The sequence below is a fragment of the Hylobates moloch genome, unplaced genomic scaffold (assembly GCF_009828535.3).
Source record: "Hylobates moloch isolate HMO894 unplaced genomic scaffold, HMol_V3 SCAFFOLD_3, whole genome shotgun sequence".
Taxonomy (NCBI): domain Eukaryota; kingdom Metazoa; phylum Chordata; class Mammalia; order Primates; family Hylobatidae; genus Hylobates; species Hylobates moloch.
The window spans coordinates 100,573,021-100,600,637 of record NW_026652278.1 but is presented as its reverse complement, the minus strand read 5'-3'; the positions used below and the strand labels follow the sequence as shown (position 1 = coordinate 100,600,637).

At 38.5% G+C, this 27,617-nt stretch overlaps 1 protein-coding gene across 1 annotated transcript in view; it reads right to left on the bottom strand.

Annotated features, from left to right (window-relative positions):
• The window catches only part of ENKUR (enkurin, TRPC channel interacting protein), a 30,458-nt gene extending 3,080 nt beyond the window's left edge, over positions 1-27,378 (bottom strand). Inside the window, exons 1-4 of the mRNA XM_032144981.2 lie at positions 27,056-27,378; positions 11,902-12,047; positions 8,147-8,370; positions 2,930-3,076 (exon numbers count right to left, since the gene is read on the bottom strand). Of these exons, the coding sequence (XP_032000872.1) occupies positions 2,930-3,076; positions 8,147-8,370; positions 11,902-12,047; positions 27,056-27,132 (594 nt within the window). The 5' untranslated portion in view covers positions 27,133-27,378. The remainder of the gene's footprint in view (positions 1-2,929; positions 3,077-8,146; positions 8,371-11,901; positions 12,048-27,055) is intronic.
• Positions 27,379-27,617: the final 239 nt, after the last annotated feature.

The following is a 27,617-nucleotide window of genomic DNA, read 5'->3' as shown; positions in this document are numbered from 1 at the left end:
AAAAAATGAAATTAAAAAAAAAAATCAGCCAGGCATGGTGGTATCCCAGCTAGCAGTGAGCCGTGATTGTGCCACTGCACTCCAGCCTAGGCAACAGAGCAAGACTGTCTCAAATAAATACATAAAATAAACAAACATAAATTCTCTTTCAAGTCCTAGCTGAGTGTGCCTTCAATTTCCTGCTGGAGCCCTGACCGATGCAGCCTCCCTTTGTTATCTCCTCTGCAAGTATGTGTTCTGTAGTGGGGGAAACACCAGCCTGGCAATTGGTAAATGAGTTTTAGTCCCTATCGATGCACTTGATAGTTTTATGACCAAAGACAAATGAAAATCAAACTCTAAGTTCACTGACACTGAGGACTGTGTTTATTTTGCTCTCTACAGTATCCCTCTGGCTGGAACACACTAGCTATTCAATAAATAAATGAATGAACAAAGGGGCCCACTTAATGTATTTGTATTAAGGGCTGGGCAGATTGGCTCACACCTGTAATCCCAGCACTTTGGGAGGCCAAGGCGGGTGGATCACCTGAGGCCAGGAGTTTGAGACCAGCCTGGGCAACACAGCGAAACCCCATCTTTACTAAAAAATACAAAAAAATTAGGTGGGTGTGTTGGTGCATACCTGTAGTTCCAGCTACTTGGGAGGCTGAGGCATGAGAATCATTTGAACCTGAGAGGTGGAGGTGGCAGTGAGCCAAGATTGTGCCACTGCACTTCAGCCTGGGCGACAGAGCAAGACTTCATTTCAAAAAAGAATTTATATATATATATATATGTGTATATATATATTTATATATATGTGTATATATATTTATATATGTGTATATATATTTATATATGTGTATATATATTTATATGTGTATATATATTTATATATATGTGTATATATATTTTATATATGTGTATATATATTTATATGTATGTAAAATTTATTTTTTTATATTGTATATATGTTATATATAATTTATTTATATATAAAATACGTATAAATAGAGAATTGTGCAATTTAGTTGGTGAGAGGAACTACGGATCTATGCACACGTAGAGATATGAATGTGTGTATGTGTGCGGCTCCTCAGTTTCATAAGGTTCCAATGCACTAGTCACCACTGGAGGATTATAGATCTTTAGCTGGCCTGAAAATGTAGAGCGACATAGCATATATATATATATATAGAGAGAGAGAGAGTCCTCATTTTAAAAATGAGAAGTTTGGAATCACTAGACCAGATGATCCTGTCCAGGTATAATGAGACTGTTATTTTATGAAGAATGAGCAGAATGTGGCTTACTCAGGGGCATACAACCAGATTGTCGTCAAACTACATGCAACTCTTGCCTAGGGAAGGAAGTGTGGCTCAGGGCTCGTCAGGAGGCCAGCCAGTGGCTTTGTTACTATGGCAGCTCTGCTCCCTGGCTCATAAGGCATCCAGTGGATGATTTGCTATTGTCACATCAAAGGGTCACTCTGTAGCGACTGTAATAGGAAGCTGAGGGCTGCTTATCTCCTACAGCCAAAAAGACACAGAAGGGAAGGACCTGTCACTTCTACGTTCTTTGTCATATTTCTATTTCTCAGCATCATTTAGGTGTAAAAACCTGGCTTTCACAAAGGCACATACTTTCTGAAAATGGGAAAATCCAAATGAGAGAGACAGAATGGGCCACAGACCAGAACTCTCCCTGAAAATGACATGCCAATTCTCACTTCCATGTCTGCCAGCCTTCCTTCCTGCCTGTCTGCCTTCCTCCTTTGCAGCAGACCATTTCTGAACATCTGCGTTTTCACTGGGCACTGTGCTAGGCACTGGGGATGCTGCTGTCAGCAAAGAGACACCGTCCTTGCCTTTGAGCCACTCCTACTGTCTGGGACACGCCATCACTCTACATTTTCAGGCCCACTTAACGATCTATAATCTTATCCTCCAGGGGTGACTAGTGCCTTGGAACCTTATGAAACTTAAGAGCTGCACACATACACATATTCACATCTATACATGTACATAGATCCATAGTACCTCTCACTAATTAAATTGCACAATTCTCCATAGCAGACATTTAAAAAAATCTTATGTCTTTTAAAATATCCTCAGGGTTTAGCATTTAAGAAATGTTTATTGATGATTATGATGACATTGATAAAATGTTCAGAATTTGTAACAGCGTATGAATCCATTTTTCAACAGAGATTAATAATAAACTAGAAATGGCTTCGTGGGATGCTTTCAAAATGAAAAAAAAAACAAAGAATTAATATTATTTCTCTCTGTAAGAAACAGTATGACTATAAAAAGCACAAAGAGGTGCTTAATTAAACACTCATACAAATGATGAAGCAGAAACCCTTACACCCCGTAATATTTTAAATGCTTCAGATAAAAGTCCTGCATTAAAAATTCCAATATAAATATATCTTTAAGTCTATGTAATTAAAAACAAGAAAAACATATGTGAAACCTAACACCTGTTTATTTAAAATTTTGGACATTTGGCTTATAGGAAAGAAAAAAAAAGTTGTTTTAAGAACAGTTTCAATTATTCTAGAGCTCCATCTAGTGAAAAATATCTAATTTATGAATATTATTTTTCACAAACTCAGGGGCATAAAAATGAAAACAAAAATGTTTTATTTGCCTCATTTCATGCGTGTTCATTGTAGAGGAAGGTAGGCTTCTTTACAACAGTAGTTTAGGAAAAAAAAAGTTCACCAAATTGGAAATAAAATATTATTAAATGAATCCCTATATTACAACTTTTTGCTCTCTCCAAAGAGTCAGCCTTGCTGTATGTAGTTTTTAACTGTAACCCAAAGAGATTGTTCTGATTTCAGAATCAAAGTGCTGACTTTAATCATCAAGGTGATGGTACACCTTTCTTTCAGAGATGATCCAGAGTTACAGATGAATGTAAATGGCAGAACACACACCTGCAGAACTGCCTCCCTTTCTTCATCGGAGAGCCTTTTCATAGCCGCTTTCTTAAGGTTTTCCTGGATATAACGATCATAGTCTTCTTGGGCTTTCTTTATTTCCTCATTTCGCTTACATATGTATTCAGGTGTGACACCATAATCCTAAAAAGATTTTGCAGAAAAAAGTAATCAATATTTTGTATGCAATCTTATATATGGGTACCTATCAACCGATGATGGCAGAAAAAGAAATGGTACAGACTTAAAGCCTTTGTTCAAAACCCTGTAAATTGACAAAATTCAGTGACTTTTTCCCCCTGTTGAGAGCTAGTAGATTCCTGCCTTTTAAAATGGAGTTGTTATTGGCTGGGCATGGTGGCTCCCGCTCGTAATCCCAGCACTTTGGGAGGCTGAGGGGGGTGGATCACTTGAGGTCAGGAGTTTGAGACCAGCCCGGCCAACATGGTGAAACCCTGTCTCTGCTAAAAATACAAAAATTAGCCAGGCATCGTGGCACGTGCCAGTAGTCCCAGCTATTCGGGTGGCTGAGGCATGAAAATCTCTTGAATCTGGGAGGCAGAGGTTACAGTGAGCCAAGATGGTGCCACTGCACTCTAGCCTGGGTGTCAGAGTGTGACTCCATCTCTAAATACATAAATAAATAAATGGAGTTGTTATTGCAGTTGCTTGTTTTCCCTTTTCTGAATGTTTCCCATGCCTGTTCTTGGCTGATACTTTACTCCTAAGAGTTGGCTTTTCTACCTCCTATGTTCTTCAGTTTTTACATGAAATATCTTGAATAAGATATTCAAGAGTTGGCTTTTCTACCTTCTACCTTCTACATGCTTCAGTTTTTACCTGAAATATCTTGAATATTTTTAAGTCTCTTTTTCATGGTCTTGTTAAAGAAAAGACAAAGTCTTCCAAAACATTATAAAAACATGCCTCTATCCTGTGCCTATAAAAACCCCCGAGACCCTAGCAGGCAGGCACACAAATGGCTGGACGTCAAGAGGAACACATCAATGGAAGAACACATAAGTGGAGGCTGTTGAGAGAAGCATGCCAACATAAGAGCACACAGATGGGCACCGGCATGCCGGCAGGCCATCGACCAGTGGAACAATGCAGAGTTTGGCCGGGGTGGTGGGAGGAGAGCCCGGGCCACAGAGCTGCCCGGCTCCAGGGAAAAACCATCTCCCTTCTGGTTCTCCCATCTGCTGAGAGCTACTTCCAGTCAATAAAACCTTGCACTCATTCTCCAAGCCCACATGTGATCCAATTCTCCAAGTATACCAAGGCAAGACTCCTGGGATACAGAAAGTCCTTTGGAAGCCCTCTGTCCCTGTGATAAGGCGGGGAGTCTAACTGAGCAAACACAAGCCGCCTATGGACAGCTAAACTAAAAGAGCACCGTGTGACACACGCCCACTGGGGCTTCAGGAGCTGTAAACATTGACCCACAGACCCTGCTGTGGAGTCAGAGCCCCACAACCTGCCCTTCTGCATGCTGCCCCTAGAGGTCTGTGCAGTGGAGCACCCGAGAAGTGAGCCACAGCCCTATGGTACACTCTGCAAGGGAAGTAAGGGAATTTTCCCATGTCACAACGACTGACACTGAAGCCATCAGCTGTGATTCTTTCAGCTTAGTAAATGCGTTTGATTTCACCATCTATAGAAACAGAATTACTATGTATTCCTTCTTCAAAAAATATTTGAGAATGTACTTGGTGCTAGGTATACTAGTGAATAAAAAAGGCAAAGTTTCTGTCTTCAGGGAATTTGCATTCTATGGTGACAGAGACTCACCAAAAATAGAGAATGAAATAATATGTATGTGTTCTGAAGTAAAATAAAGAAGGATAGTGGGAGAAAAGAAAATAATAGGGGCTATTTTAGATAAATAAGGAGGTCGGGGAGGAACTCTCTGAAGAAGAAGCAGTTGGGAGGTATGGTAGTCGTTAAAATTCTGACAAATATTCTGTTCTCCTTCTGGACACTTGGTAGGACAACACTTTCCTGTGTTGTCCTCATAAAGTAAGATGTAGCCATATGCCCCGAATTGCTCAGTGTCAGTAGAGGTAACCTCTGCCACTTCTCGACAGAAGTCTTAAGAATTAGTGGATGACTTGCTGTGTCTTTTCCTGTCTGGTCTAGTGACAAGCAATGTTTAGACTTTTCTGGGTCCTGGAAGAAGGACAAGAAGCAGAGTCTGTAACAACCCTCAAAGGGCATGTGGCAAAAGCAAACAATAACACTTTGTTGCTTTAAGTTACTGAAATTTGGGGGTTGTTTGTCATCGCAGTGTAACTTAACCCATCCTGACTGAACAAGGGATAGAAACCCCAGATATAAATGTGCTCTGGAAGCTTCAGAGGACAATATAAATAGACTCTGGGAGCCCAGTATTCTGGTCAGCTGGTGCAGCGAGACAGGCCAATCCACTTCGGGAAACACTGAGGGAAACATCTCATTACAGCTTAGTACAATAACGGAGCTTCATCATGATGATTCTGCAGGATCACAAAAAGATTAAATTATATTTGGCATACTCTGCTTAAGAAAGAGAATGACTGGGCACAGTGGCTCATGCCTGTAACCCCAGCACTTTGGGACAGCTAGGCAGGAGAATTGCTTGAGCCCAAAAGTTCAAGACCAGCCTGGGCAACATAGTGAGACTCTATCTCTTAAAAAAAAATTAAATTAAACATTTTTAAAAAGAAAGGGAATGGCGTGAAACAGTTCAGAAAAAAAACTCACAAACGAGCAAAAGCTTCAATGATCTGAAATACTCCTATGGGCTGAATCACCAGAGGCTAATGCATACTGTTAATAAAATTGCATATATTATAATATTCACTCTGTTCTTTTATTAGGTGTCACATTTTGTGTCAAGTGCTCAATATACTTTATATAATTTAATCCTCACTACAACCCTGTGATAAATCCAATGGATTGTTGGAAATCACAGTGACTAAGTGGCAGAGTTAGACTTTGAAATAATGTCTTTACTACTATTGCTAAATGCCTCATGTGATCATCTATTCTTGCTTGTTTTCAGAAATTGTTTCTCATGGTATGAATGGCATATAATTCACTTGGAACTGAAACAGGAGTTCACTCATTTTATAAAAATATGACATTGACTTTAAAAGAATTTATTTACTATCTCACCTACTAATAATAGATCTTTAAAACTTAACTCTGATAAGGGAAAAGTAAATTGAATAAGTCTTTCATGAGCACTGATTGCTTAGTCAGCAACACCAAAAGGGCATTAGGTGCACAGTGCTTTCATGGCTTGGTAAATTGGTATTTTTCTGTTTGCATGATGGATACTCCAAATTTCCTGTTGAAGGTAGAAAATGCATTCAAGTGGACAGCTTAGAGAGCAGCCAGAAGGAGGGACAGAGTGTGTGGCAGGTGGTGGCATGACCATCGAAGACTTTTCATATGATCATGGAGAAATAATGGATTGGAAGTGGCTTTAAGAGCCAGGAGAGTGAGTTTTCCACTATTCCCTATCTTGTGGGACAAGGACTATAAAACAGTTTCCAGGGGCCACAGAAGGAGGAAGTACCTGGAGAAGCCTGAAGTAACTTTATTGGCTTATCCTGCGAACTTCTAGATTCCTGAGAAGACAGTGTCCTCTGAAAACAGCCTTGAGGGTCCTGTTTTGATTTTCAACTGGCATTGGATTTATCGTGGTAGATCATTGGACTCTTCAATTCAAGGTCCCTGTACATCACTATTGCAATTTCTTTTCTTTTTTTCTTTTCTTTATCTCTCTTCCTTTTTCCTTATCTCTCTCTCCCTTTTTCCTTATCTCTCTCTTCCTTTTTCCTTCCTTCCTTTCCTTTCTCCATCCCTTCATTCATTTCTTCTTGATGCAACTTATTATTCTTTAGAATTCTGCACTCTTTTTTTTTTTTTTTGACACAGAGTCTCACTCTGTCACCCAGGCTGGAGTGCAGTGACGTGACCTTGGCTCACTGTAACCCCTGCCTCCTGGGATCAAGTGATTCTCGTGCCTTAGCCACCCAAGTAGCTGGGATTACAGGCACACATCATCACGCCTGGCTAGTTTTTGTATTTTTAGTAGAGATGGGGTGTCACCATGTTGGCCAGGATGGACTTGAACTCCCGACCTCAAGCAATCTGCCTGGCCTTCTAAAGTGCTGGGATTACAGGTGTGAGCCACTGTGCCCAATCTGCATTCATATTTTGTGTGTTTCAAGCACTTTTAAGCTTTATAAGTGTGCAAAATAAGGTAGGATTAAATAAGACTTTTTGTAAGCTTTTTTATTTTAAAGATCTGTATTTGGCTGGGCGCAGTGGCTTATGTCTGCAATCCCAGCACTTCGGGAGGCTGAGGTGGGTGGATCACTTGAGGTCAGGAGTCAAGACCAGCCTGGCCAACATGGTGAAACCCCCTGTCTACTAAAAGTACAAAAATTAACTAGGCCTGGTGGTGCATGCCTGTAATCCCAGCTACTTGGGAGGCTGAGTGAGGAGAATCACTCGAGCCGGAAGCTGGAAGTTGCAGTGAGCTGAGATTGCACCATTGTACTCCAGCCTGGGAAACAGCGTGAGAATATGTCTCAAAAAAAAAAAAAATCTATATTTAAACTATAATGTTCACCAATGAAATTATACACCTTTTCAGATACAAATGAAGGACCCAAAAGGACTAGATTATTGTATAGTACTTTCAAGTCTTTACCCAAAACCAAAACCAAATAAATATATTCAAGTTAAAATAGGAATGTGAATTATTTATACTACACTGATGAGATGGATGGCTCTAAAGCTGCATTCTGCTTCATTTTTCTTATTCAGCTGCCAAGTTACTGCAATTAATGACTAAATCTTAAGACCATCTGACAGCTTATTCCTTCTAGATTTACAGTAATGACTGCTTTTAGTGACATTTCCAACTAACCAAAAATATCTTTCAGGGAATGTTTATTAAAATTGTTAAATATGTTAATAATCAAAAGGAAAACAACAATAACTTTCATCCACTGAACTACATGGAATTGTTTACTACGAGTTCTTTGTAACTTCATCACATTAGATTTGGACCAAACACAGATTGCAGAAGAATGAGAATCAGCAACGTAGACAATGTGTCCAATGAGAGCACTAATAATGATAATATAGATGATCATCATGAACACCGTATTTAAATTATTTGAATCTCAGCCCTCTTATTATATACCACAAGGCTACCTTTTTATTGATGTACTTTGGAACTAGTCCTGAAGGCTCAAGATCATGCTTGTCTCCAGTTCTTTTATCAACATAAATTGGTTTAGGCTTTGTAGCCACTCCCATGATGACATCGGCTGCATTTGTATTTATAAAATTTTTTCCACTCTGTATTCCCATGACAGGATGATCAGTCCTCAATGGCACAGCAGGCTTTTTGGGCATGTTCCGATCAAACTTTTTTTCTGTTAAATATAATATTTCTTTGTTAATATTAAACTACAAACATTGCTACTCAGTACTATTTATAATATCCAGATATTTCACCACTTGTATATTGACGTTTCAGTCATAATATATTTAAATATTTAAGATAGAAGTTTATACTTATTCCCAAACTCATTGACTTGTAGACATTAAATATGCACAGCTTTTTACCTGTCAATCATGCCTCAATAAAATCATTTTTTAAAAAGAAAAAAAGTCAGTAATTAAAATGGAAATAAATTAAGGGCAACATAATTAATATGTTGAGGAGGCCGGGCACAGTGGCTCATTCCTGTAATCCCAGCACTTTGGGAGGTTGACGTGGGCAGATCGCTTGAGCTCAGGAGTTCGAGACCAGTCTCGACAACATGGTGAAACCTCATCTCTGCAAAAAATGCAAAGTTAGCCAAGCATGATGGTGTGCACCCGTAGTCCCAGCTACTCAGGAGGCTGAGGTGGGAGGATTGCTTCAGCATGGGAGGCGGAGGTTGCAGTGAACCGAGATCATGCCATTGTACTCCAGCCTGGGTGACAGAGAGAGACTCTGTCTCAAAAAAGATTGTGTGTGTGTGTGTGTGTGTGTATGAACAGTATATAACTACAAGGGCCATTTTTACACAGCCTCTTCAGTTTGATCATTCCCACTGATCTATTTTAATATAGCCAAATGGTTTGCCACAATGCAAAAATGTGAAATAATTTATTTTTAAGAACTGAAAGCAACAACTATCTTGACAATGCCTTATTACAGTTTTAACCCCATCGCAATTACTAAGGACAGACTTTATTCATTTCTGCATCATTTGACCTTTTTTATTAGTTTATATAACTTTCATTATCAGCAAAGCCAATATTTATTGTTGAAAGTCTATGAACTGGATTAGCCTCTGTTAGGGGCCGAGTTATGTCCTCCTAGAATTCATATGTTGAAGCCCTAACCCCCAGTATCTCAGAATGTAACTGTATTTGTAGAAAGGGTCTTTAAAGAGGTAATTAAGTCAAAATGAGGTCATTAAAGAAGGCGCTGATCCAATATGACTGATGTCCTTACAAGAGGAAATTTGAACGCAGACATACATATAAGGAAGAACATTTAAAGATACAGAGAAAAGATAACCATCTATAAGCCAATGAGAGATGCTTTAGAAGAAACCAACCCTGCTGGGTGTGGTGTTGCATGCCTGCAGTCCCAGCTACTTGGGAGGCTGAGGCAGGAGGATTGCTTGAAACCAGGAGTGTGAGGCTGCAGTGTGCTTGCATCATGCCTGTGAATAGCCACCACACACTCCAGCCTGTGCAACATAGACCCCATCTCTAGAAATGAAAACAAACAAAAATACCCCCAAAAAAGAAAAGCAAAAATCAACGAATCCTCTGACATCTTGTTGTTGGACTTCTAGTTCTCCAGAACTGTCCTCCAGAACTCTCACTGGACTGAGTTTTTAAAGCTCTTGCAAAACGCTTCATTTCTTTCTTTTTTATTTCTCTTTTTTTTGAAACAGGGTCTCACTCTGCCACCCAGGCTGGAGTGCAGTGGTGCAATCATAGCTCACTGCAGCCTCAACTTCCTGGGCTCAGGTGATCCTTCCACCTCAGCCTCCCATATATAGCTGGGACCACAGACGTGCATTAGCACACCTAGCTAATTTAAAAAATTTTTTTATAGAAATAGGGTCTCACTTTGTTGCTCAGGCTGGTCTCATACTCCTGGGCTAAAGCAATCCTCCTGTCTTGGCCTCCCAAAGTGCTGGAATTGCAGTCATGAGCCACTCTGCCCAGCCCTAACACCCTGAATTGATGAATTACTCTAAAGGCCAACGAAATTTTGCGTTTGCTTTTGCCTTACAATGTTTACAAAATGATAGGCTTCTTCCTTTTTTTCTTATTTGACATAAAGGATGTTATATCATATGTTTAACCCTAGAGAAGCTATATGAGGACCCAAGGGATACCAGTGGTCCTAAGGCATTGAAAGCATCAAATTCCATTTTAAGATTTTCCTGTATTCTCAGATGGTATTGTGGGTCACAACAGGCCAAGACTAGAGGAAGATACAAAAGAGACTTCTGAAGTCACGAATTAAGCATGAATGTTGTATTTTCACACTTGCTTCTTCCATCTTGCCATCTTGCCTGATAGTGCCCTTACCCTTTGTCATGAGATATGGGTTGAGAGAGGATTTGGGGACATTAAATACTGCCATAAAGAGAAGTAGTTTCACTTTTGTTAAAATGTACATTGCTAGCTGGGCTTGAGATGTTGCATTATTTCCTTGATGCCAGCAGACATAAAAAGCCAACATTTTGAAGAGACAGACTCATTTCTTTTTCTTCTCTTCTCTTCTCTTCTCCTCTTCTCCCCTCCCCTCCTTCCTTCCTTCCTTCCTTCCTTCCTTCCTTCCTTCCTTCCTTCCTTCCTTCCTTCCTTCCTTCCTTCCTTTCTCTCTCTCTCTCTCTGTCTCTCTCTCTCTTTCTTTTTTTTGAGATGGGGTCTCACTTTGTTGTCCAGGCTGGAAGGTTGTGGCTTGATCATAGCTCACTGCAGCTTTCAAGTCTTGGGCTCAAGCGATCCTTCCACATCAGCCTCCAGAGTAGCTAAGACTACAGGTGCATGCCACCACACCTAGCTAATTATTTTTTTTTTATTTTTTGTACAGACGGGGTCTCGCTTTGTTGCCCAGATGCTCTTTTCTTTATTGCCCTAAGACACCTGGGAAGACATACCTGGGCTGTGAAGAAATTGCTTCCATGCATACCTGTCACAGATCACTTTTCATCTACTCTCCCTTTCCCTAATAGCTTTCTTTCCTGAAATCATTCAAAAGACTCTGTAACTGGGATCAACTATATAATTTTTGAGGCCCAGTAAAAAATAAAAACACAAGGCTATTTGATTAAAAATTAAAAATTTTAGTACAGCAAGAGTACAGCATTAAAATAAGCATGGGGCCCTAAGCTGGTTCTACCACTTATTCATGAAGCCTCCTCCATTACATCTAACTCATTACAGTCCAGTTGGTCTTAAAGGTCTGGGAGAGTAAAAGCCCATACTCAAAAGTGAGCCCAGTAGTTGCTTCAACAACTGGTAGTAATGGTTGTAATTTTCATCTCTTGGAGAAAAGGCCAGACAGGGTTTGGATGCTGGGCAATCTTGCCCATTAGTCAGACACTGTCTCTGGAGTCTTGACTTTTCCTATAATGGGGTCTCGACTCTTCCTATAATTGTTGTTTATAATTGAAGCCACACAGCTAGGGACTAAGATGGTGAGGCGTGTGGGCTTCATTGGATAGTCCAAACCCAATCAAAAGTCTATTTTGGGGGCAATTTGTCACTCTCCATTCTATTTTTCTACCCAATTCTCTACTTCCACTTTCTCCTAGTCAAATTCTGTTTAATATGAGGTAAAGCTGCTATCACCTGTGCACGTTTAATATTCATCAACAATAAAATAATAGTTAAATCACCTGCTAACACTTTTAATATTAAAAAGAAAGCATGATAAAACCTACTGGGTGGTAGAGTTTTTTCCTTTGAATGTTTCTTTAGGAAATCCTTTGGAGAAGGTACTTCAACTTTTGCTGGTCCCATAGTTTTCATTGCAGTTTTAGCTTTTTGCATGTCATCTTTTACAGTTGCCTTAAAAATGGATATGTACCTAAAATTAAATTTAAAAAGTTGTAGCATTTATATTTCTAGTAAAAATTACTTAAAGTTTACTTAAAGTTTAAATTTTACATTTTTAATTTATTTAAGTCTATATTCATATGCAGAAGCATAATCATAAAACACACTTACCTGAGCCCGTCCATCAGGCTTAGATAAACTAGATGGAAGCTCTGCCCTAAGAGGTGCTAGGGCAAAAGTGTTCATAGTATTTCCTTGTTATCCTTTGAACATCTGTAGCATCGATAGTGATGTCACCCCTCTCATTCTTGATGTTAGTAATTTGTGTTCTCTGTCTTTCTCTCTCTTTCTCTCTCTTTCTCTCTCCACTGATTAGTCTGGCTAGGGGTCTATTAATTTTATCAATCTTCTTATAGAACCAGAATTTCATTGATTTTCTCCAATGTTCATGTTTTCCATTTCAATGATATCTGCGCTTATCTTTATTATTTCTTCTTACTTTGGTTTTAATTTGTTTTTCTTTTTTTACTTACTTAAGGTACAAGTTTAGGTTTTTTATTTTAAACTCTAATACTTTTGATGTCTTCTTTGATTTACAAGTTTGTTTAGACATGCTTACTTTTCATAGATTTGGGATTTTCCAGATGTCTAATTGATTTCAGATATATTTCCATTGTGGTTAGAGAATATACTTTGTATGATTTCAATTCTTTTAAATTTTCTGACATTTGTTTTATGGCACAAAGTATGTTCTATTTTAGTACATGTTCCATATACACTTGAAAATAAAGTATATTGTGCTGCTGTTGGCTGGAGTGTTCTATAAATGACAATCAGGTCAAACTGAAAGTATCTTCAAATGTTCTGTATCCTTCCTGATTTTGTCTATTCTATTAATTATTGAAAGAGAGATGTTAAGATCTCTGACTGTAATTGTGGATTTGGCTATTTCTTCTTTCAATTAAAAGAGTTTTTGCTTTATGTATTTTGAAGCTCTGTTTGTAGGTGCATAGCATTTAGGATTGTTATATCTTCTTGAAAAACAGATCACTTCATCACTATAAAATAACACTCTTTATTCCTTTTAAAATTCTGTGCTCTAGAATCTACTCTGTCTCATATTACGGTACCTACTCAAGCATCCCTTTGATTTGTAATAGTATGTGTTTTTCCATTCTTGGACTCTCTACTTGTCTGAGTTTTCCTATAGAGTGCATAGAAATTTTATCCAGTCAACAATCACTTTTGTTTGGTATGTTTATACCATTCACTTTTAATGTGATTTTAAAAATTTGTTTCTGCTTAAATTTTCCAGCTTGCTGTTTTTTACATATCCCATTGCTCATTCTACCTTGCTTTTTGTTTTGTCTGGTTTGGTTTTGTGGAAACTGTAGCTTTACAGTACACAGGTTTAACTTACCAGAGCCTACTTTCAAGTAATATCACAGCATTTTACATATGGTATGAGAAACTTTCAAAAGAATACTTGCATCGAACCCTACCCTTGTCCTAGTGTTGTAATATATTTTACTTTTCTGTGTGGTATAAAATCCATAAATGATTGTGATTATGTTCCCTTTATATAATTATATTTTAAATATATTTGAAAAAATCTTGAATATTTACCCATATATTTGCCATTTCCAGTGTTCTTCATTCTGCTGTATAAATCCAAATTTCCAACTGGTACCATTCCTTCTCCATAAAGGACCTTTCTAAACTTCTGGCTTCCGTTGTTTCTAATGATAAATTTGCTGTGCTTTTTTCTTCTTCTTCTATGTAATTTTTCTTTTTTTCCTCTCGTTATTTTAAACTTTTTTTTCTCTTTATTAATAGTTTTAATAAATTTGATGATAATGTCTCTTGGTATGATTTTTTTTTCTACTTGGGGTTAACTGTAATGCTTGGATTTTTGGATTTTGAGATTTCATCAAATTTGACAAATTTTTTACTTTAATTCAAATATTTCTTCTGTTTCCTTATCCGTTTTCTCCTCTTCTGTGATTCTTTGACTGCTTGATATTGTTCAAGCCTCATTGATTCTCTGCTTTCCTTTTCAGTCTATTTTTTCTCTGTATTTCATTTTGCATTGTTCTATTACTGTGTCTTCAAATTCAACTAAATTTTCTTTTTCAGTGTCTTAGCTGCTGTTAATCCAATCCATTACATATAGCTACATTTTGTACATGGTATTCTTTATGGTTAGAAGTTAGATTTGGATCTCTCCTTCCATTTCTTTCCCCATCTTGGTTCATGCTTTCGTCCACCTTTTGAATACATGATGAATATTTAAAATAACTGTTTTAAGGTCTTATCTACTGATTCTCTAATCTGTGTCATTTCTGTGTCTGTCTTTACTATGTTTTCTCTTGGTTATGCATTATATTTTCTGCTTCTTTGCATGCCCGTTAATTTTTTATTGGATGCCAAACATTGTGAATTTTACATTGTTGCTGGTTTTTTCTCTTTCTGGTGTTCTTTACATAGGGGATATGTAAAAAACACATATGTAAAATTTTTTCCTTAGCTTTTTTCTGGGATTCAGTTATGATACCTGGAAAGAGTGTAATCATTTTAGGGCTCGCTTTAAGTGTTAGGGTAATTCCACAGTGCTTTTAGCCTATTTCTAATTTGGCCCCACTACTGAGGCAATATACTTCTGAGTGCACTACTCAGTGCCCTGTGTATTAGGAGGTGTCTCCACCTGGGCTGGTGGGAACATGAACTTTACCTGGCACTACTGCTTTCTGTTGGTTATTTCCTTGGCCTTGGTTGTTTCATTACATACATGTGCTATCAACCAAAGACATTAGGGAAATCCTTGTTCGTATTTCTACAGTCCTCTCTCTATGCAGCTCTCATCTCTGGTACTCTGTGCTGTGAATTCTAGCAGCTTTGGCCTTCGCGAACTCTGAATTCTGTCTCCTTAACTCAGGGAGACTCCTAGGCTTTGTTTTAATTTTTCCTTCTGGATCTTGGCCTGGAAATTCTCTCCAGAGAGTATGCTGGGTCAGTCGTAGGGCTTGCCTCATTTGTTTCTCTTCTCTTATAGATGACCGCTCTATGTTGTCTATTGTTCAGTGTCTGATAACTATTGTTTCATATATTTTTTTCTGGTATTCTAGTTGTTTAAGTCGAGAAGATAAATCCCATCTTTGGTTGAAAGCAGAAGTTCAGCTATATTGCTTGTAACAACTTGTATTATCTTCTTCCTTATGTAGATAAATTTGTTTGGAGAAACATTATTGTTTTTTTCCTTTTAGGAGCCTTGCCTCAATCCTGAACTTAAAGGCTGGGAATCGATTATAGTCCAAACTGAATGAGCTCATTAGATAGTTTCAAGAAATAATGCTCAAGCTAAATCTGTGCCTTAAAATGCCCACAGAAGTTGGGGCTGGCAGATATGGTCTCGTGATTAATAAGATAATTTCATGTGGGGTAAAAAAAAAAGGTGTCTTTACTTCCACCTCTTTTAAATTTGTAAACCCATGATTCAATATATTTTTGTGTAGGTATATGAACTGAAAACCTGTCCGTCTATTATAGAAAATAAGATACTCTATTTTATATAAATATTTTCCAAATTACAAAAATAACATTAATAAGTAAATTAAAATCTAGGTCTCCTCCATCTCTCCAATAAATTTTCCAGAATAAATTCAATTTCAGTGTTTCTTTGTTTTTTTGTTTTTTTTTTTTTTTGCCTGCTCTGTTGCCCAGGCTGGAGTGTAGTGGTGTGATCTTAGCTCATTGTAACCTCTGCCTCCTGGGTTCAAATGATTCTCGTGCCTCAGGCTCCTGAGTAGCTGGGACTACAGGCACGCACCATCATGCCTGGCTAATTTTTGTATTTTTGGTAGAGACAGGGTTTTAACACATTGGCCAGGCTGGTCTGGAACTCCTGGCCTCAAGTGATCCACCTGCCTTGGCCTCCCAGAGTGCTGGGATAACAGATGTGAGCCACTGCGCCAAGCCTGTGTTTCTATTTCTGTATGAATTGCAACTAGATTTTTAAAACTTAATATAGTGTGATATCTTAATACACATAAAGCTTATTCTTTCTGTTAAATAGCTGCATTTTATTCCATTTTCTGAATGGTGTCATTTTATTACAAAGATCTAGTGGTGACTTTATTAGATAATTGGCTCTATTTTCTTTTAAGTTCAGGGATACATGTGCAGATTTGTTATATAGGTAAACATGCATTACGGGGTTTTTTTGTACAGATTATTTCATCACCCAGGTATTAAATCTAGTACTCATTACTTGTTTTTCCTGATCCTCTCCCTCCTTCCACCCTCAGCCTCCGATAGGCCCCAGTGTGTGTTGTTCCCCTCCATGTGTCCATGTGTTATCACCATTTAGCTCCCACTTTAAGTGAGAATTTAGCAGTATTTGGTTTTATGTTCCTGTGTTAGTTTGCTAAGGATAATGGCCTCCAGCCGTATTACTGCAGCACTACACTACTGTGTGGGACTCTGAACTCTGGAGCCTAGGCTGTGTTAGAAAGTTATCCAAATTATTTATTGGATAATTTTTACATGTACACATTCATTTCCCTGCAAAGGATATGATCTCATTCTTGTTTTATGGCTGAATAGTATCCCATGGTGTACGTGTATCACCTTTTCTTTATCCACTCTATCACTGATGGGCATTTAGGTTGATTCCACGTCTTTGCTACTGTGAATAGTGCTGCAGTGAACCTAGGCATGCATGTGTCTTTATAATAGAACGATTTCTATTCCTTTGGGTATATATCCAGTTATGGGATTGCTGGGTTGAATGGTATTTCCATCTTTAGGTCTTTGAGGAATTGCCACACTGTCTTCCACAATGGTTGAACTAATTTACACTCCCATCAGCAGTGAGTAAGTGTTCCTTTTTCTCCACAACCTCACCAGTATCTTTTGAATAATGGCCATTCTGATTGGTGTGAGATGGTATCTCATTGTAGTTTTGATTTGCATTTCTCTAATGATCAGTGATGTTAAGCTTTTTCATATGATTGTTGGTCACATGTATGTCTTCTTTTGAGAAGTGTCTGTTCATTTCCTTTGCCCACTTTTTAATAGCATTATTTGTTTTGTTCTTGTAAATTTGTTTAAGTTTCTTATAGATGCTGGATATTAGACCTTTGTCAGATGCATAGTTTGCAAAAATTTTCTCCCATTCTGTAGGTTGTTTACTCTGTTGATGGTTTCTTTTCCTGTGCAGAAGCTCTTTAGTTTAATTAGATCCCATATGTCAATTTTTGCTTTTGTTGCCACTGCTTTTGGCATCTTCATCATTAAATCTTTGCCCGTGCCTATGTCCTGAATGGTATTGCCTAGGTTGTCTTCCAGGATTTTTATAGTTTTGGGTTTTACGTTTAAGTCTTTAATCCATCTTGAGTTAATTTTTGTATATGGTGAGAGGAATGGGTCCAGTTTTCATTCTTTTGCATATGGCTAGCCAGTTCTCCCAGCACCATTTATTGAATATGGAGTACTTCCCATTGCTTGTTTTTGTAGGTTTGTCAAGGATCAGATACTTGTAAGTGGGCAGTCTTATTTCTGGGTTCTCTATTCTGTTCTATTGATCTCTGTGTCTGTTCTTGTACCAGTACCATGCTGCTTTGGTTACTGCAGCCCTGTAGTATAGTTTGAAGTCAGGCAGTGTAATGGATAATTGGCTCTATTTTCTATTTATTATTAGAATTATGAGATACGGGCTAAAGATAAGTTATTCTCAAACTAAAATTGTCATCTTCAGAAAACATACCAAAACTGTATTTTACCATACAGTTAAGATTAGATTTACTAATCACCATGTAGTAAGTCCCATCATTAAGACAGTAAATTTACATTTTAAAAACCATTTATTTTAAAGGGCACACAAAGAAATGATATTGCTCAAAAAGCTGGGATTGTTTGAAAGTGCTTAATTGAGATTTTTTTCCTCTAATGGGCAAAATGGGCACCAGGGATTAACAACTTTTCTTTTTCAATTTTTCCCAGTATTACTGCAGCATTACACTATTGTGTGGAACTCTGAACTCTGGAGCCTCAGCTGTGTTAGAAAGCTATCCAAATTATTTCTTGAGGAGAAATTTTACATGTACACAGATATCCCTTAAGTCCACCTACAGACTTGAAATGAGAATGTTCAATTCAGGCTCATGTCTATATCAAGTAACTAAATTTTCAAAAATGGATGCCAATTCTTCCCCCAGCCTGGTTGTCTGTCATAGCTCTGCTCTGCACTTACTTGACAACACAGGCATATGTCATTGACTATAATGATGATCTTAGTGCTGTTCAGTACCTCTCACAAGCTGTTGAGTGAAATAATATGTGGAATATCAAAAGAGTATGTAGTTAATGTATTCATCTACATCTGTGCTGTGTAATACAGCCACATGTGGATATTGAGCACTTGAAATGTGGCTGGTGCCACATGCTGAAATCATAGTATTTTAGATAAATTGCATTAAATAAACTACATAAAGTAAATTTTTCGTTATTTCTACTTTTTAAAAGTGATTTGAAAAATTTAAATTACATACATGACTCTCATTACATTTCTATTAGACTGTGCTGATCTAGATAGCAGGAAAATCTATCCTTGAATTAAGCTATGCAGTCAGATAGCTGCACACCCAGAGCACAACACATTGCTGTCTCCAAAACTGCTTTTGTTTAGTTATGTTATCGTACTGGAACACTGGTCTATAATGAGGGCAACAGTAGACTTATGAAACTCAGTAGATTTAATGTAAAAGTGTGGCTGAAATCTTTATTATATTACACACATGGTCTCCTCTGTCCGTGAATCCTGGAGGAAGTGTATTTGTGGCGGCACACAGAGAACATTTGTGCTCCTCTGTGACTACTGCTTTGCTTTTGTCCTTGGACAATATGACTTAGAGTGTAATTGATTTTTAAAGAAGCCTGGGAAGGATCTTTCTTCCTTCATGGGCTGGCTGCTTAACTAATAGAGTCAAATTTGTTTCAGACTTTAAGCAAATGTGCAGGATTTTAAAGCATACATTTCATGTAGGTCCTCATTTGTAGCTCTACCTTACTTTTCTATCATAATTTCCCATTTGCTTTGATAGCCTCATCAAAAACCTCATTGCATTAGAACAAGGTTGTGTATAAACACCAAATAGTATCTGATATATAATAAATTATCAAAAACTAAACAATTATAGGTGTTACTGAAGCAAAAAGGACTCAGTTTGTTTTATTGACTCAGGCTAAAAGAACTGTGCAAACCAATTAAAGTTATGAGCTTTGGTATTAGATTTGTGTCTCAATCTCAGCCCTTGTTTTTCCTCATTGCCTCAACTTCTGGGCCTGAGATTTTTCTTCTGTTACAATGGGATACTACTACTTATCCCATAGGATTCTTGTGAAAAAGAGCAATAACTGGCACGTTTTAAATTCTAATACATTGAACATATTACTATTAATAGTATTCTTGTGGTTATGATTATTGGATATCCATCCTGATAAAATGTTTAAAAATTGAAACTGTTTAACCCTTTACCTGATTTTACCTGTGTCCTGGAAGACACAGTCTTATTCTGTAAAAATTTGAGTCATCATGTCTAGATAGTGAATATAACAGACTGACATATTTCCCTGGTCTGTAAAAATGAATTCTCATATACAATATATTGTTAGTATTGCTTAAGATATTAAACCTTGTTCTGTAACTGAATAATCTAAAAAATGAGTCTAACATTCACAAAAGCTCACTTACACATTTCCCTGGCAACTGATTTTAAGGAGTATTGCTGTCATATTTTCTTCTCTCAACATTTTTATGTATATATGAAATGCCAGAGAGGTCTGCTAATGCCTTTTACCACGTTATATTATGTATAGGTTTCTTACTTATTTATTTATTTATTTGTTTATTTATTTCTTGAGATGGAGTCCCGCACTTTTGCCCAGGCTGGAGTGCAGTGGCACCATCTGGGCTCACTGCAAGCTCCGCCTCCCAGGTTCACACCATTCTCCTGCCTCAGCCTCCACAGTAGCTGGGACTACAGGCACCCGCCACCACACCTGGCTAATTTTTTGTATTTTTAGTAGAGATGGGGTTTCACCATGTTAGCCAGGATGGTCTCGATCTCCTGACCTCGTGATCCGCCCATCTCGGCCTCCCAAAGTGCTGGGCTTACGGGTGTGAGCCACTGCGCCCGGCCACGTATAGATTTCTAAATTATAGGCAGTAACTCAAAATAAACATTAAGCCAGTAAATGCATATGGAAGCCACAATGTTCCTTGCTGAAAAAAATCCTGTATCTGGTTGTCTCTCCCCTCATCCATATGCCTCAAGGGAAGGGTGCCTTTTGAATTATCCTGTCAACCACATAGTTTTCCAGGCCTTCAATTCCTCTACATTCTTCAGGTAATTCTATTAATTATAACACACCTTCATTTGTGTGCCTATGATATATTGTATATATGTATATATAATATATAATATGAATAAATATAAATATATGAGATGTATAAGCTATGAGAAGGGCAGTTGGACAAAATGTAAGAGATGAAGAGAAATATTATTGTGGGTCTGTAGAGACTGCCTAGCCAGATGAAAAATACATTCTAACACTTAAATTCTAACACTAAACACTTAAAACACTAAAATAGCTTCTAACACTAATCATAATACTGAGACCATATATTGCAGCAATGGGAATTTTAGCATAAAATGTCATCATGCCAAACAAAAAGAGACTTTGGAATAGTTTAGACTTTCTTTGAGTATAAGTTAATTAAAAGGGTTACTGCTTTCCTTGATTAAATTCTTGGCTGTAATTAGCAAAGTGGGTAAGACAAGAAACTCTGAATCAGGAGAAAATGACCATGTTACCTAAGAGTTCCTAATAGTCAAGGAACAGATTTCTCAGCAAAGTCAGATAGATAACCATACTTTAAACAAAGAGATGTTATAAAGACTTCAGAACATGTAAGTGTTAACAGTATTGACACTGAATAAAGCAGAAAGTAGTCCAAAAAGAATGGGAAGCTCCAAAAATGAAACACTGATTATGTGTTACAATTAATCACAATGAAAAACAGAACCACATAAAACAAAAACTAATGGTGTTCACTGCATTAAATGCACTGTTGGTCGGACTGTAAACTAGTTCAACCATTGTGGAAGTCAGTGTGGCAATTCCTCAGGGATCTAGAATTAGAAATACCATTTGACCCAGCCATCCCATTACTGGGTATATACCCAAAGGATTATAAATCATGCTGCTATAAAGACACATGCACATGTATGTTTATTGCGGCACTATTCACAATAGCAAAGACTTGGAACCAACCCAAATGTCCAACAATGATAGATTGGATTAAGAAAATGTGGCACATATACACCATGGAATACTATGCAGCCATAAAAAATGATGAGTTCATGTCCTTCGTAGGGACATGGATGAAGCTGGAAACCATCATTCTCAGCAAACTATCGCAAGGACAAAAAACCAAACACCGCATGTTCTCACTCATAGGTGGGAACTGAATAGTGAGAACACATGGACACAGGAAGGGGAACATCACACACTGGAGACTGTTGTGGGGTTGGGGGAGGGGGGAAGGATAGCATTAGGAGATATACCTAATGCTAAATGACGAGTTAATGGGTGCAGCACACCAACATGGCACATGTATACATATGTAACAAACCTGCACTTTGTGCACATGTACCCTAAACCTTAAAGTATAATAATAATAATAAAAGAAGTATGCATGCAGAAATTCTACACTGGTGAGCCTGATGACAATTTCTGTAAGAGTTGTAGAGAGAATTTTTATTACATTCATAGAGAAGCAATGATTGCATAAGGCCATTTGGAGTTTCAGTCACCACAAATGAAAATCAATTAAAAAATAAGATTATGTGATTAATAGATTAGGGAAATATTTTAGACATAATAATTTGCATGTTGATGTTAGCAGAGAATCTCGTTAAATCCTTGTTGATACGGTAGAGAAATATGAGTTAATTGGTTCACTTCGGTGACTGAACACTCAAAAGTATTGCTATCAGCCTAGAGAGAGGTGTCTAGTAACCTAGTAAAGTGTAAGGTACTTGCTGTGTGATATGGTTTTGCTGTGTCCCCATCCAAATCTCATCTTGAATTGTAGCTCCCATAATTCCCATATGTTGTGGGAGGGACCCAGTGGGAGGTAAGTGAATCATGGGGGTGGGTCTTTCCCATGCTCTTCTTGGGATAGTGAATAAGTCACATATGATCTGATGGTTTTAAAAAGAGGTGTTCCCCTGCACACACTGTCTTGTTTGCCACTATGTAAGACGTGACTTTGTTCCTCCTTCACCTTCTGCCATGATTGTGAGGCCTCCCCAGCCATGTGGAACCATGAGTCCAACCTCTTTCCTTTATAAATTACCTACTCTTGGGTATGTACTTATCAGCAGTATGAGAACAGACTAATACAGTAAATTGGTACCAGTAGAGTGGGATGCTGCTATAAAGATACCCAAAAATGTGAAAGCAACTTTGGAACTGGGTAACAGGCAGAGGTTGGGACAGTTTGGAGGGCTTAGAAGGGGACAGAAAGATGTGGGAAAGTTTGGAGCTTCCTAGAGACTTGTTGAATGGGTTTGACCAGAATGCTGATAGCGATAAGGACAATAAAGTCCAGGTTGAGGTGGTCTTAGACGGAGATGAGGAACTTGTTGAGAACTGAAATAAAGGTGACTCTTGCTATGTTTTAGCAAAGAGACTGGTGGCATTTTGCCCCTGCCCTAAAGATTTGTGGAACTTCAAATTTGAGAGAGATGATTTAGGGCATCTGATGGAAGAAATTTCTAAGCGGCAAAACATTCAAGAGGTGACTTGAGTAGTGTTAAAAGCATTCAGTTTTATGTATTCACAAGGATATGGTTTGGAATTAGAACTTATGTTTAAAAGGAAGCAGAGCATAAAAGTTCAGAAAATTTGCAGCCTGAAGATGCAATAGAAAAGAAAAACCCATTTTCTGAGGAGAAATTCAAGCCGGCTGCAGAAATTTGCGTAAGGAGAAGCCAAATGTTAATAGTCAAAACAATGGGGAAAATGTCTCCAGAGCCTGTCAGAGGTCTCCACAGCAGCCCCTCCCATTAAAGGCCCAGAGACCTAGGAGAAAAAATGGTTGCATGGGCTGGGTCCAGGGCCTTGCTGCTTTGTGCAATCTTGGGACTTGGTGCCCTGAGTCCTAGCCATGGCTAAAAGGGGCCAATGTAGAGCTCAGGCCATTGCTTCAGAGGGTGCGAGCCCCAAGCCTTGGTGGCTTCCACATGGTGTTGGGACTACGGGTGCACAGAAGTCAAGAATTGAGGTTTGGGAACCTCCACCTAGATTTCAGAGAATGTATCAAAATGTCTAGGCAAAGATGTGCTGCAGAGGCAGAGCCCTCATGGAGAACCTCTGCTAGGGCAGTGTGGAAGGGAAAAGTGGGGTGGGAGCCCCCCATACAGAGTTCCCACTGGGGCACCGCCTAGTGGAGCTGTGAGAAGAGGGCCACTGTTCTCCAGACCTCAGAATGGTAAATGCGCTGAGAGCATGCACCATGCACCTAGGAAAGCTGCAGACGCTCAACGCCTGCCCGTGAAAGCAGCCAGAATGGGGGCTGTACCCTGCAAGGTCACAGCAGCAGAGCTGCCCAAGACCATAGGACCCCACCTCTTGCATCAGCATGACCTGGATGTGAGATATGGAGTCAAAGGAGATCATTTTGGAACTTTAAGGTTTAATGACTGCCCCATTAGAATCTGGACTTGCAAGGGGCCTGTAGCCCCTTTGTTTTGGCCAATTTCTGCCATTTCGAATGGTTATATTTACCCAATGCCTGGACCCCCATTGTATCTGGGAAGTACCTAACTTGCTTTTGATTTTACAGGCTCATAGGCAGAAGGGACTTGCCTGGTCTCAAATGAGACTTTGAACTGTGGACTTCTGAGTTAATGCTGAAATGAGTTAAGACTTTGGGGGACTGTTGGGAAGGCATGATTGCTTTTGAAATGTGAGGACATGAGATCTGGGAGGGGCTGGGGTAGATTGATATGGTTTGGCTGCATCCCCACCCAAAACTCATCTTGAATTAATGAGGTCCCATAATTCCCATATGTTGTGGGAGAGATCTGGTGATAGGTAATTGAATCATGGGAATGGGTCTTTCCTGTGCTGCTCTCATGATAGTGAGTAAGTCTCATGAGATCTGATGGTTTTATAAAGGGGAGTTCCCCTGCACACACTCTCTTGCCTGCCACCATGTAAGATGTGACTTTGCTCCTCCTTTGCCTTCTGCCATGATTGTAAGGCCTCCTCAGCCATGTGAAACTGTGAGTCAATTAAATCTCTTTTTAAATATAAATTACCCAGTCTCGAGTATGTCTTTATTAGCAGTGTGAGAACAGACTAATATACTATGTTCTATGATAGATAAGAGATATAAAAGACATATTTATTAAATTTGCAAATGACACAAAGCTGGGAAGAATGGTTAACAGAATGTATAAAAGATTCAAATGCAAAACTATCTCCATAGATTAATGAGTTGAGATAAAAAAGAATCAGCTACATAATTAGAGGATGGGAGAGACCAACCTTAGTCAAAATCCACACAGGTTATTTCAATGTGAGCCAATGGTTGGACATGACTGTCAAAATGCTTATGGAAGCTTAAGCTGAATGGATGAAAATATTGTGCCAAGAATTATGGAAAGGAGATAATGGTTTCATGGACTGTTCAGACCATAACTGGAATACTACTTTAAACAAAATGGAAAGAGGGGATGACTGGAGACATTCAATAACTGCAGACATCAATAAAGGGTGATAGGCCAGGCGTGGTGGCTCATGCCTATAATCACAGCACTTTGGGAGGCAGAGGTGGGTGGATTACTGGAGGTCAGGAGTTCAAGACCAGCCTGGCCACCATGGTGAAACCCTATCTCTACTAAAAATACAAAATTAGCTGGGCATGGTAGCAGGAGCCTGTAATCCCAGCTACTCGGGAGGCTGAGGCGGGAGAATCGTTTGAACCCAGGAGGCAGAGGTTGCAGTGAGCCAAGATGGCGCCATTGCACTCCAGCCTGGGCAAAAAGAGTGAAACTCCGTCTCAAAAAAAACTTAATTAAAAAAAAAAAGGGTGATAGATTTCGTGAAAATCTTGGAAACCATCTTATGCATCATGAGTAACTCAGATTTTGAAAACTGAATCATGACTTCCCATTGACTTTGAGACTTTCATAACTTAGTTCTCAGCCAATAGTTTAACTGCAGAAAAGTGCCTTTCATCTGATTTTGGTCACATACATTCGTCTTCTAAGTTCTCACTTAGTATCTTCATCTCTCATTATGGTTTTCAATGATAAATTTTAGTGTTCATATTTCAGTTCCCCCAAAAGACTGTAAACTGAGGCGTGGGAGATCAAAAGGCAGGCAGTTGTCAGAGTCTTGCCAGTGTCAATTGACTTTAACCTAACAGAAATGATTCTTTTGCCATCACATTTGGGTGCCTCTATTTCCTCTCATCATAAATCTTTCTTCTACTCATTTCTTCATAGCAACCAAGAAGTCTGTGCTATTACTCCAACAGCACCAAGAACAGATATACTAGTGCAATATCATACACATAATAGGGGCTCCGTTAATGCTTGCCAAATGAATAAAGACTGTTCCTATAAATTTTTTTGAAAAAAAAATCATCTAGATGCAGTAAAGCTTTTTAATTTGGCAAAGAACAGAATACCTACCTAACAAAATAACTCTCAAATTCAATATTCTATAGAAATACAATCTACTAATGTGTTACAGAGGAGTTTTATCTCATGTAATATGCAGGAATTTGAAACCAAAAGTTGGTTCAACAATAAGACAATTTGAAAATAAATTCTGCAACTGTGCCATAACTTACTTTACATTCATCTTTCCAATCTCTAGATGTTGATATGCTAATGGAGATGTAATATAGTTTAAACCAGATACTTAAAATTGAAGAAGCTGCCTACTTGTTGAAGCTATTACCCTAATACTAGTAAAAATAATTGACCATTAGATCTAAAAGGGGCCTTGGATATTATCTAGTACATTTATCTCACAGATCAGTAAACAAATGAAACTTTATTCTAAAGATCACAAAGACAATTAGTTGCTAGGCCTGATTTTTAGTCCAGCCCTTTTCAAATGTGGTTTTGACTTGCATACGGACAAGGATGATGGTAAAAGACAGGAAACATTTCAAGTACTAGCAGAAATGAGATTTTCTCCACTACTTTCTTTGCTCCCCACAGATTTAAGTAAGTTCTAAGAAGTCCCTACAAATGGGAGTAACTGAAGTGCTTCCTTTGCACGTTTTTGAGATTTGGAGAATTTAAGAGGTTCTAAGACCTATGTAAAATTTCAACTCAATTACATATTTTTTGGTTCATTATCTATCCACCAATTCTTCCTTCTATTAAACCATTAGATCTGAAAAAGTCCTTAGAAACTGCCTAATAGTGGTAGATATTTCGTTTCACTGATCAAAAACCTGAGACTCAAAAGCAAATGTAAATTTATATTTCATAAAAATCTTGAGGGAAAAGATAAGTCCTATCTCATTAGAGAGGGAGAAGTAGTGCAGTTAGAAATACAACACCGAACTCCTGAAACCAAACATCAAGTATCCTTAAACAAGATAACAGAATTGTGATTTTTCTCTTTTAAACATGAAACTTCATGCTATGCTGTATAACATATCACATATAATTAAATTACACAATAATCACATACCGTATTAATAAGAGATTAAGTGTAATATAATAAAATGGTCATCTCACAGCGCCAGACTGCCCTCTCTGTAAAACTGTAGAATGCTGAATACGTAGATATTTCGACCTTTTCTCTAAAAAGTTATCCTCCAAGGCTACTTCATCGAGGCAATACATTTTATTTATTATTAAAAGTCCCAGGATTTGTATACTTAATTAATACTGAGTATTCCCCATTCTTGTTTCAAGTGATAGTCTTTGCTTATCCACATACCTAGGAGGCTGGGGAGGCTCCTTCAAGTCACTGGGAATGAGGTTATAAACACACTCTGAAGGGCACGTTGGATCCATGGCCACCAAATGACTCCTTAAAAGCTACTCTCCTCAACTTTTTTCTCCCTGTCCCAGTATCTCCGTCCCTTTCTTCACTGCTTCCCCTTTCTTACTTCTTCGCCTTCTCAAAGACCACGGGTTCTCTCCTTCACATCGTCCCCCTTTAACCCCCTCTTAGCAGTCCTCTCTCGGGAAGAAAACACCCTATTTCTCTCCGGATTGCTAAGCGTCGTTGACTGTGCGGTTGCCGTGGAAACCGTTACTAGGCAACGAGGAAGCGGCAGGCGGCACTGCAAACTAGGTCTCCCCTCTTCCCTCTTTCTGCAGCGCCTTTTGCTAGAGAAGCTCATTTGGAAGCCACTGTTTTCACATGCCTTTGAAGGATAACGGGGTGAAAACGGTGTCCCTTTAAAAACTGTGCTGTTTTCTATTTCTATGTACCTGGGGAAAAAGAAAAATCCTACTAGAGACAGGGCAAAGCGCAGCTGGTGCGCAGGCGTCAC